This window comes from Chlorocebus sabaeus, chromosome 11 (genome assembly GCF_047675955.1).
Source record: "Chlorocebus sabaeus isolate Y175 chromosome 11, mChlSab1.0.hap1, whole genome shotgun sequence".
Taxonomy (NCBI): Eukaryota; Metazoa; Chordata; class Mammalia; order Primates; family Cercopithecidae; genus Chlorocebus; species Chlorocebus sabaeus.
In genome coordinates, this window is record NC_132914.1 from 48546360 (window position 1) to 48558825 (window position 12466).

General features: G+C 38.4%; 1 protein-coding gene across 23 annotated transcripts in view; it reads left to right on the forward strand.

Annotated features, from left to right (window-relative positions):
* ATF1 (activating transcription factor 1) overlaps nucleotides 1–5045 on the forward strand; it is a 57981-nt gene extending 52936 nt beyond the window's left edge. For 20 of the 23 annotated variants that reach the window (XM_008003234.3, XM_073020731.1, XM_073020743.1 and 17 more), the window contains one exon: nucleotides 3547–5045. In XM_008003234.3, coding sequence (XP_008001425.1) covers nucleotides 3547–3691 — 145 coding nt within the window. In that variant the 3' untranslated portion in view covers nucleotides 3692–5045. The other 3 variants (XR_012094493.1, XM_073020741.1, XM_073020732.1) reach the window with 3 other exon arrangements.
* The last annotated feature ends 7421 nt before the right edge of the window (nucleotides 5046–12466 follow it).

Below are 12466 nucleotides of genomic sequence, written 5' to 3' on the forward strand. Positions count from 1 at the left end.
GATCGCTTGAGCCTAGGAGTTCAACACAAGCCTGGGCAACATACCCATTGCTACAAAAAAATAAATTAGGCATGGTGGTGTGTGCCTAAAATCCCAGCTACTTGGGAGGCTGAGGTGGGAGGATTGCTTGAGCCCAGGGGTTTGAGGCAGCATGATTGCACCACTGCACTTGAGTCTGGGCTACAAAGCAAGATCCTATGTCAAGAAAAAAGAGGGAATGTAAAAATAGATAACAGAGACTGGGAAGGGTGAGGGGCAAGGAGGAGGATGAAAAGAGTTAAAGGGTACAAACCCATACACAGTAAGATAAAAGGAATAAATGCAGTGTTTCATAGCAGAGTAGGATGGCCATACTTAACAAAAACCTATTAATACTCAGGTGATGGACACCCTGAATGCCCTGACTTGACCACTACACGTTATATACATGTAACAAATTTTCTCATGTACTCCATAAATATGCACAAAAACATTTTAATAGAAAAAAAATACAGGCCAGGTGTAGTGGCTCACAAATGTAATTCCAACATTTTCGGAGGCCAAGGCGGGAGGATGACTTGAGTCCAGGAGTTTGAGACCAACCTGGGCAACACAGGGAGACCCCATCTCTTAAAAAGAATTTAAAACATTAGCCAGGTGTGGTAGAGGCAGGAGAATCACTTGAACCCGGAGGCAGAGGTTGCAGTGAGCTGTGATCACGCCATTGTACTCCAGCTTGGGCAACAGAGCAAGACTCTGTCTCAAAAATAAAACAAAACAAAAAAAATCACACACAAGTAATTAATAATCATATAAAAGACTACTCAACCTTATTAGTAATCAAAGAAATGCACATTAATGCTACACACTTAGATATGCTTTATACCCACCAATTGGCAAAAATTTTAAAGTCTAACCAAGAGTTGGCAAGGATTTGGAACAATGGTCAAGAATTCATAGATACTACTATAGGAGTGAAAATTGGTGCAGCCATTTTGGAAATTAGGCCTTATCTTGTACAGCTGACATGAGTATACTCTGTGACCCACCTGTTTCAGTCTGTGTGACGGAGAGAAACTTGCAGGAAGTGTGTATAAGAATTTTCATAGCAGCAAAAAATCAGGAAACAACCTTAAGATTCATTGATAACAGAATAGGTTCATATTGAACCTAAACATAAAAATGGGGGAAAAAAAGAATAGGTACATAAATTGTGACTGTATTTATACAATGGAATGTTTATCTGTAATGCCTGAATGAATAATCATTTCAACAAGAGTAAATCTTAGAAAATTTAAAAAAACAAGTTGCAACAGAATACACAAAGTATGATGTAATTTTAGAAAATAAACTAAATGATAGGCAGTTTTAGGGTCATATACGTATGTACTACAACTATAAAAATAAGAAATGAGATGTCACATGGCAAAAATTATAAAGTGGTAATACTGTCATTGGGCATATAAGGAAAGGGGTACCTCACATACATTACTGGGGGAAATACGGAGTTTTATGGTATCTACTTGCCCCACATTTCTACTTGTATGTGACAAAAGATAACGTAAACAAACTTAAAAATAAGTCTGTTAACTGGGAAATATATTTGCAACTTTTATATACAGAGAAATAATTACAAGATGTATAGATTATATAAAGATTTATTTCTGTAAATAAGAGACCTAACAGAAGGAAACTGGTCTGTGAAATACGGCCTTGTAAACATGAAGTTATTCCAAACTTTGTGCATAATCAGGGAAATGTTAAAGCAGTGAGGTTCACTTTTTGTCAGCCACTAGACTGACAACCATTTTAAAATGTTCATAACAGGCACTCTCCTGTACTGCCCGTGGGAATGTAAATGGTATAGATACTCTGGAGGACAATTTGGCAAATCTTTTTTTCCCCTTTTTTCTTTCTAGTTTGACTCTGGGAATTTTTGCTTCCTTTCCCCCCCGCCGCCCCCCCCATTTCTCTGTACTTCAATGGATATAAGTTGGCACTATCTCTTGACTTTAAGTGAGTATAGCTTGTGATCCTGCAAGAAATACATGTGTAGAAATACATGTAAAGAATGGAGGCTGAGTGGGTGGCTCACGCCCATAATCCCAACACCGTGACCAGGAGTGAGACCAGCCTAGGCCACATACTGAGACCTCATCTCTACAAAAATAAAATTAGCTGATGTGGTGGTGTGCACCTGTAGTCCCAGCTACTTGGGAGGCTGAAGTGGGAGGATATCTTGAGCCCAGGAGGTCAAGGTTGCAGTGAGCCGTGATTGTGCCATTGCACTCAGCCTGGGTGACAGAGTAAGACCCTGTCTCAAAATGAAGAAAAAAGAAAAAGAATGTTTACTGGAAGCCACTTAAAAATCTGTTAACTCCAACAGAGCTTAAAGGTAAAAATAAATAAATAAAAGTATTTTTGTGAGGGGATAGATTTTGTACAGTGCTTTTAAAAGGAGAGATGTGTACTAAAAAAGCAAGTTGCAAATAGTATCTACATATATAGCATGAAAATCTTAAAATAGTACTGTTTCTTTTTTTTTTTTTTTTTCGTGACAGAGTCTTGCTCTGTTGCCTAGGCTGGAGTGCAGTGGCACGATCTTGGCTCACTGCAACCTCCGCCTCTCAGCTTCAAGTGAATTCTCCTGTGTCAGCCTCCCAAGCAGCTGGGATTACAGGCATGTGCCACTGTGGCTGATTTTTGTATTTTTAGTAGAGATGGGGTTTTGCCATGTTGGCCAGGCTGGTCTCAAACTCCTGACCTCAGGTGACCTGCCCGCCCTGGCCTCCTAAAGTGCTGGGATTACAGGCATAAGCCACCACGCCTGGCCAATACTTCTTATTTCTATATGTATATAAACTTACATATGACTTCACAGAAATGTTTTAAGAGGACATGCACAGAACTGAGTATTTGCTCAAGCATTGTTTGTAATTTGAACCTTAAATAAAAGAAGTAATGTGTCAGGAGTTAACCAGAGGACCCATAATTTTACTCTTTGGTATTTATTCAAGAGAAATGAAACCTGTCTACAAAAAGACTGGCACAAAAACATGCCTATGCAGCTAACCCTAGAAACAGCCCAAGAGACTGGATAAACAAATGGTGGTTATATTCATACAGTGGAATATGTCCAGCAATGTAAAGGAACAACCCCCCACGCAGCAACATGGATGAACCTCAGATGTGCTGAGTGAAGGGACACCAGATACAAGAGTACGTAGTGCATGATACTCTTACATGAGGTTCTAGAATAGGAAAAAAACTAATCTCTGGTGATAAAAATCAAAACAATAGTTGCTTGGAAGGGGACTGACTAGGAAGGGGCATGAGGGAACTTTCTAGGACGGTGGGAGCATTCTGTTTTCTTGACAGGTGTGGGTTATATAGGTACACACAATTGCCAAACTGACTGAATTCTGCACTTAAGATCTATGTGTTCACTATGTGTAGATGATACTTTAAAGAGAAAAAAAGGTGACCACGGAAAATTACTGAAGAACATTTACCATTTAAAGAACGTGAAGTTTTTTCTAACAATGTTTTTTTAATGCTCATATTTAGAGAAGCTGCTCGAGAATGTCGCAGAAAGAAAAAAGAATATGTGAAATGCCTGGAAAACCGAGTTGCAGTCCTGGAAAATCAAAATAAAACTCTAATAGAAGAGTTAAAAACTTTGAAGGATCTTTATTCCAATAAAAGTGTTTGATTCTTAAGAAAGAAAATATTTTTGTGAACTTGCATAAAAATTAAATGGATTTCTTAGTGGAGTTTTATAAATTAAAAGGTCAAAAGTTAAACTTTTTATTTAGGCTTTTCCAACTCAAGGATAACTATCTTATGCACGATATCTAGTGACAGAAGGAGAAAGTGAAAAATGACCTCAAGGAAACTGCGGGCACAACTGGAAGCTTTGTAGAAATTAAACATATTCAAGGAGCAAGAAATGAACTTTCAGCAGTCTAAATTTTCTAAATAACCAATAGTTGCCAATCCAAAATGGCAGAGAAGATGAAATTTGATAAACTGAATTTTTAAAAGTAAATCAATTTACCCTACAGGTTTGCATTTCTGTTTGCGAAATTTACCTTTTTTAGTTATATATATGTGTGTGTGTGTGTGTGTGTGTTTCTGCCAATAAATTCTAAATTACAAAGGTAAGAGAAAACCTAGTACATTACTAAATATATAAAGTATGTGTTCTGATTATGTATACTTGTTCTATTGTCAAGTCTTTTTAAGTGGGTTTTTTAAAGTTTGTTTATTGGACTTGAATGGATTTTTGAGAGTGGGTTAATTATTTTTAAGATCTTATCCTAAAAGGCATCTAAGGTACATGAATGGAGTATGGTGATTTTATAACATTTTTTATCAGAATGGAAAAAGAACTGTTTAAAAGTTTGATACTTTTAAGTAGTTGGTTTTTTTGCTTACTCTGGTAATGGTGATTTTCTACAAATACATAATAAATTGTTTTTTTGATTCTATATTCTGTATGCAGTTGAATATCCATTACTTATTCTGCTGTGCTTTAATAGAATGGAATGTTTACAGGCCCTTAAAATATTATTTTTTAAAAACCTTCTGAAGATGCATACCAAAGTTTTTCTAAGAAGATTTTATAATCAGTTTAATAATGTAAGGTTTATCAGATTCGATTATAGTTATTAAGGCAATTTTATGTTAGAGACTATTTTGTAATGTAGTGAATGGTACCTTTATAAGAAAAGTGACTGCCAATATATTTTTATAGCTGATCTTTATAAATTCTAATGTTGAGTTTTTAATGATTATTTTAAATGTTTATATAGTTTAGTAAAATTTGCATCTCAAAGTATCATTTTTATATTATAGGAAGTAAAGTTTTCAGATTGGCTAATACTTGCTTTGTAAATTTTGTATGCAGTTTATCTAAAATTCAGAAATACTGTCAGTACACCAGTGTTTAACATCTGTATTTCCAATTTGTGTACAGTTGAAAATTGTACTGCAGAACTGTTGTGTGCTTCTTACACAGTATGTATCATATTGTTGTCTGTGAAATTAAAGGACATTTGATAGTCTACCGAATGTAAAATATAATGCTTGGTATATTAATGATAAGCTTGCTGGTGGCCATACTGTTAATTATCCTAATACTATGTAGAAATCTTAACTGATACATTTGTGTTTGACCCTCCTGATGAAATTTCTCATTAAAAGGGTCTTTTAAAATGGGACTCTGTTGACTTGACAGCACTTTAAGAAAAAAAACTTTGATCACCAGGGGGATTACTTATACCACTTACTACCTTGTATAAAGCCAGACTCTCAAACTGGTGGCCCATTAGGCCTAAAAATATGGGAGGTATGAGGTCACTGGGTTATGTCAAAAGACTGTTTCAACAGATAATATATTATTGGGTAGACACCATGCTTGTCTACAACAGGTAGCCTAGCTCTTAGTGCCTTAACAGCTGGACATCTGCAAATATTTGTAAACTGCTGCCTTCAGACTTCTGGTATAGGGCCTTGCTCACTGGACCCAGTTACTTACTCTAGCTATATGAAACATGCCAGGGCAAACCATTAATGGTTCCATAAATGCATAACAAATTATTTTCCTGTATGTTTTTCTAATTGGAATCCAATGTGGGACTTACCAACTTTTTAAGGGATTATAGTCCAAACATGAAATTAGACTTCCAAAATGCAAAAGACTAATCAAATTATTTCCTTAGTTCAACTTGCTGTTTTACTTATCAATGTACTCATTTATATATTTATGAAAATAGATTATTGTCCACAAACACATAGGGTAATAAGATACTCCTTTAATAATATTGAACAGAGCAGGAAGAATGGGCATTTGTTAGCATTTTGGAATTCTTACTATATTTATTCATTCAGCAATTTTATATATATATACTGTTTTTTTTTTGAGGAGGAGTCTTGCTCTGCCACCCAGGCTGGAGTGCAGTGGTACCATCTTGGCTTACTGGAAGCTCCACCTCCCGGGTTCATGCCATTCTCCTGCCTCAGCCTCCCGAGTAGCTGGGACTACAGCCGCCCACCACCACACTCAGCTAATTTTTTTTGTATTTTTAGTAGAGACAGGGTTTCACTGTGTTAGCCAGGATGGTCTCGATCTTCTGACCTCGTGATCCGCCCGCCTCGGCCTCCCAAAGTGCTGGGATTACAGGCGTGAGCCACCGCGCCTGGCCAGCAATAATTATATTGCAACTACTAGGTTAAACTTGCGTTCTTCTCCAGTTAAAATATGGGGTCACAGGAGGGATATAAAAATGTGTATTAGGCCAGGTGGGTGGCTCACACCTGTAATCCCAGCGCTTTGGGAGGCTGAGGCATTGGGATTACTTGGTGACAGGAGTTTGCGACCAGCTTGGGCAATGTGGTGAAACCGTGCCTCTACAAAAAAAATGCACAAAATAGCTGGGCAAAGTGGCAGGAACCTGTAGTTTCAGCTACTCGGGAGGCTGAGGTAGGAGGATAGTTTAAGCCCAGGAGATCGAGGCTACTGTGAGCTGTGATTGCACAACGGCACACCAGCCTAGGTGACAGAGCAAGACCATGTCTCAAAAAATGTATTATGGCTTGGAATTATATAATGAGTTGTCATGATGGCAGTTCAGATTCCCACAAAAGATGCTATAAAATTGATAAAAAGTGAAATTTGACTAAGGGCTTGACAGCTACTCTAAAGGAAAAATCACAGGTTACAGGTTATAGTAAAAAAAATTTCATAGCTTTACAAAGTACATCAAAACCTAATCATAATCATCATTACATCATTTACTCTGTTGTACAAAGTAGGGTTTTTTTGTTGTTTGTTGTTTTTTTGAGACAGAGTCTCGCTCTATCACCCAGGCTAGAGTGCAGTATCCCACTCGGCTCACTGCAACCTCCGCCTCCTGGGTTCAAGCAATTCTGCCTCAGCCTCCCGAGTGGCTGGGATTACAGGCCTGTGTCACCACACCCAGCTAATTTTTGTGTTTTTAGTAGAGATGGGGCTTCACCACGTTGGCCAGGCTGATCTCGAACTCCTGACCTCAAGTGATCTGCCCACCTTGGCCTCCCAAAGTGCTGAGATTACAGGTGTGAGCCACTTCGCCTGGCCTGTTTTTAATAAATACTGTTTGTTTTACTATAAAAGTGAAGGAACACATACCTCAAGATAGTGGAATTCAGAAGGCTGTTTAGGAGAGTTTGGCAGGAATTTTTGAGGGACAGTCATTTGGAAGAGGTTTAGGCCATTTAACGCCCCCTCCTCCCACTTTTTTTTTTTTTTTTTTTTAGGAGACAGAGTCGAGGAGACTGGAGTGCAGTGGCGTGATCTTGGCTCACTGCAACCTCCACCTTCCAGGCTCAAGTGATTCTCCTGCCTCAGCCTCCTAAGTAGCTGGGGTTACAGGCTGCGCCACCACACTTGGCTAATTTTTGTTGTTTTTAGTAGAGGTGCAATTTCTCCACGTTGGCCAGGCTAGTCTCGAACTCCTGGCCTCAAGTGATCCACCCACCTTGGCCTCCCAAAGTGCTGGGTTTATAGGCGTAAGCCACTGTGCCCGCCACCCCTCTTCCCACTTTTGAGATTGAGATTCTGATAACTGTCTCCCTTTATTGGTGCAAATTTTTTTGTAGCAGACATAGGTAGGCATTAGAGACTGTATCTCTCTGCCATTGCGTGGTTGAGATCCTTTTCCTCTCTCTATATAGAGAAAATTATGTGTGTGTGTGTGTGTGTATGTGTATAGGAAAAAAAATATATGTATATATATTTTGAGGTGGAGTCTCGCTCTGTTGCCCAGGCTGAAGTGCAGTGGTACAATCTTGGCTCACTGCAATCTCTGCCTCCCAGGTTCAAGCGATTCTCCTGCCTCAGCCTCTCGAGTATCTGGGATTACAGACGTGTACAACCACGCCTGTCTAATTTTTCTATTTTTAGTAGAGACAGCGTTCTGCCATGTTGGCCAGGCTGGTCTCGACCTCCTGACCTCAGGCGATCCTTGGCTGGGATTACAGGTGTGAGCCACCATGCCTGGCCTTCCCTCAATATTGATAGGGTTACATGCAGCAGTTTTCTGCCTTTAGTAAGTGTATATAACAATTTTTAACTGGTAAATTATGTATCAATCTAAAAATTTTAAGTCCAAGGTTTCTATGTACATAATATACATAGTCATGTAATTTCCTTAATATCTGAAATTTATTGAGTGCTTATGCACCAGGAAATGTGTTCAGGTAATGCTAAGGTAATGTCATTCATTCACTCAGCAGATATTTATTGAAGGCCTTTTCTATTCCAAGCATTACTAGGAAAAGAGTGATGAACGAAGCAGTGATACAGCTCTTGTTGAACTTAGGTCTTCATGTCATCCTCGAGACTGGCATTTGCCTAAGGTTATATAAGCATTATTAAGGGATCTAAGATTTAAACCCAATTTCTAACTGCCCACTCTAAAATATTAATAATAGTCCCTCCCCAGTACACCTAACACAACCCTTATTAAACTCTAGGAGGAAACTGTCTAATTCTGTGCTCTCCTATCTCCCCACAGGCTAGGAAACTATCCCCACAGTCTAGTCTAGTTCACTGGAGGACTTTGTAATGCAGATGCTCCTTTACTGTTTTTTTGTTTGTTTTCGTTTTGTTTATTTGAGATGGAGCTCTGCTCTTGTTGCCCAGGCTGGAATGCAATGGTGTGATCTCAGTTCACTGCAGCCTCCGCCTCCCGGGTTTAAACGATTCTCCTGCCTCAGCCTCTGGAGTAGCTGGGATTACAGGCAAGTGCCACCACGCCTGGCTAATTTTTGTATTTTTAGTAGAGGTGGGGTTTCACCTTGGTCAGGCTGTTCTGGAATTCCTAACCTCAGGTGATCCACCCGCCTTGGTCTCCCAAAGTGCTGGGATTACAGGTGTGCACGCCTGACCTCCTCTACTGTTAATGATGCGGTTATATCCTGATAAACCCATGGTAAGTTGAAAGTATTGTAAATTGAAAATGCGTTTAATACAGCTAACCTAGCCAACACCATAGCTTAGCCTGGCCTGCCTTAAACGTATCCAGAATGCTTAAATTACCCTACAAGTAAATCATCTGGCAACACAGTACACTGTAGAGTAACAGTTGTTAACCCTGGTGATCACGTGGCTGACTGGGAGCTGCGGCTCTCTGCCACTGCCTGACATGCCAGAGTATTATACTGAATATCAGCAGCCCAGGAAAAGTTCAAAATTTGAAGCATGGTTTCTAATGAATGAGTATCGTTTTCACACTATCATAAAGTCAAAAAATGGTAAGTCGAACCTTTGTAAGTTGGGAACCGTGTTAAATCAATGAAGTTCTGAGTTCAAACTCACTAAGGTACAGAAAGGTTTGAAACGTTGCTCAAGGTTACACAGTAAATAAGAAAACTAGGGTTCATACCTAGATCTGATAAATTCCAAATTGTTGTTTTAACTATCAGAATATACTTTCTTTCTTAACGTGTGGTGCGGAAGAGTCTGGAAAGCTTTATTCCATTGAGTCATAACTTACTATGAAAGACTTTAAAGGTTTTATTTAAATGTGTCCACTAGATGGCAACCCTCCATTTTAAAATCACAGAAGTTTTACACACTGATTTACACAGCTCTAACTCCAAAATAACTTCTTTCCTTTTTTTTTTTTTTTTTTTTTTTTTGAGACGTGGTCTTGCCATGTTGCCCAGGTTGGCCTTGAACTAGTGAGCTCAAGCAGTCCACCTACCTTGGCCTCCCAAAGTGCTGGGATTACAGGCGTGAGCCACCACGCCCAGCCCAGTCCATGTTTTAGTATTTACATGGATCCATAAATAATGCATACTGGGTTGTAGTATTTTTTTAGAAGTTTATAAATGGTACCTTAATACTGTACCATTCCATAAATGAAAGATCAAGTAGACCAGAGGAAATTTAGTGAGGAGTGTAGGTATGGTAATTTAATAATTAATTTTGAAAAAAAAATGATCTAAACATTTTTGCCCAACTGACAGCTCTTAGAATTTAATATCACATCTGGGGAAAAGGCTTGCCAATTTTTTTTTTTTTAATTCAGAAAAGTTGCAAATAACATAGGCTAAGTTTACAAAACATTTAAACAAAAACTGCCTTAGACTTCTTAGCAATACATTTTTTAAAAGGAAAAGCCACATCTAATGCCAGTTGTAGTCAAAGATAATCAAAACAAATGGAATTCCTATGAATTAACTAAGTATTGTGGTAGGCGAAGGATGCCAAATACATATGAACCATGGTTTTTCACAAGCTCAAACTCTACTTCTGGAGATGACAAAAAGAGAACAAAAGGGCCCTTTACTTTTCAGTTTATCATTGTGCACAAACACCTAGAATTCTATACCCAGTAAAAACATTCATCAATCCAAAAGAAGACAAGAAAGGAGAGAAAAAGAAATAAACAGGTGGGACAAATAGCCCAAAATAAGATGGTAGAAATCAATCCGTATGTATCAATAATCATAATAAATGTAAACGAACTGGGCATTTAGTCAAATGACAAAGATTGTCAGGTTGAATTAGGAAATAAAATCTAACTATATGTTGCTTATAAGAAGTAAATTAAAATATAAGGAAACAGCAAGGCTGAAGACTTGGTACTTTAAGTAAAAACATGGAAAAACTTATACCAAATACTAGCCAAAAGGAAGCTGGCATAACTATATTGAACAAGATAGACTTTAAAGCAAAAATAATTACTTGGGACAAAATCAGCCACTAAAAAAAAATAAAGGATTCAGGTTGGACATGGTGGCTCACTCCTGTAATCACAGTACTTTGGGAGGCTGAGGTGGGCGATTCACCTGAGGTCAGGAGTTCAAGACCAACCTGACAAATATGATGAAACCCCATCTCTACTAAAAAATAAAAAAATAAATAAAAAATTAGGTAGGCATGGTGGCATGTGCCTGTAATCCCAGCTACTCAGGAGGCTGAGACAGGAGAATCACTTGAACCCAGGAGGCAGAGTTTGCAGTGAGCTGAGATCATGCCATTGCATTCCAGCCTGGACAACAAGAGTGAAACTCTGTGTCAAAAATAAATAAATAAATAAAAATAAAATATTCAATTAACCTAGAAGATAAAACACATCTAAACTTCAGTGCACCTAATACAGGATCTGGATGTTAAGCAAAATAGAGAAATATGAGAAATTTTTTTAAAAAATCAGATTTTTAACAGCTCTCTTAGAATTGATATAAAAGGCAGGAAAATATCAGTAAAGATAGGGAGTTGAACAATGAATAAATTTGACCTAATAGATACACTGAATTTCATCAATTGTAAGCCACCACTGATTGTAAGGCACACTATTATTTTAAATACCACTAAGAAAGAAAAACCACTGCCAAGTAAACTATACCATTGTCATTGTGGTAAGATGCATGCTGATTCCAGAGATGTTTAAATGTGATCTGTGTGCATCTATAATCAATGAAATTCAAGGCAGAATACACTACACAGCTTCAGATAGTTCTTTTTAAACACAAGAGTGTTTATGAAAACATACCACATATTGGACAATAAGTCTCAACAAATAATTTTCAAAGGATTGGTTTCACAGAGACCATGTCCCACTGATTTACGTGTTTATCCTTTCAACAAAATCATACTGTCTTGATTACTGGAGCTTTATAAAAAGTCTTGAAGTTCAGTCATGTACGTTCTTTAAATTTTGTTGTTTTCAAAAAAAATTATCTTGGCTATTCTAGTTCGTCTTTTTATAAAAATTTAGAATCAGCTTGTCTATATTCACACACACACAAAAAAAAGCCTACCGGGATTTTGATTAGGATTGCTTTAAACCTATGTACAATTTGTGAAGAACTAGTATCTTAACAATATTGAGTGTTTCAATCCATGAACACAATCTGTCTCTCTCTCTCCATTTATTTAGTTTATTTGGCGAGGTCATGTGTTCCTGGATGGTGTTGATGCTTGTAAATGTTCTTTGCTATCTGGGCATTGAAGAGTTAGGTATTTATTGTAGTCTTCACAGTCTGGGCTTGTTTGTGCCCTTCCTTCTTGGTCAGGCTTTCTAGATATTTGAAGGGACTCGGACCCAAGCACAGTAACGCTGTAGTTTTTGTAGGCTCATAGAGGTTCCGCCTTGGTAGTCTTGGATAAGATCCGGAATAATTCTCTGGATTACCACGCAGACTCTTGTTCTCCTCCCTTGCTTTCTCCCAAACACACGGAGTCTCTCTCTCTCTGTGCTGAGGTACCTAGAACTGGGGGTGTGGTGATGCAAGCGCCTCTGTGACCACCACCACTGGAACTGCGCTGGGTCAGACCTGATGCCCGCACAGCACTGGGCTTTGCCCAAGACCCTTCCCTTCAGGGTGGCAAGTTCCCCCAAGCCCAGGCGCGTCCAGAGATGCTGTCTGGGAGCCAGGGATTGAAGTCAAAACCTTTAGCAATTTACCTGATGTCCTGTTCTCCTGCGGCTAA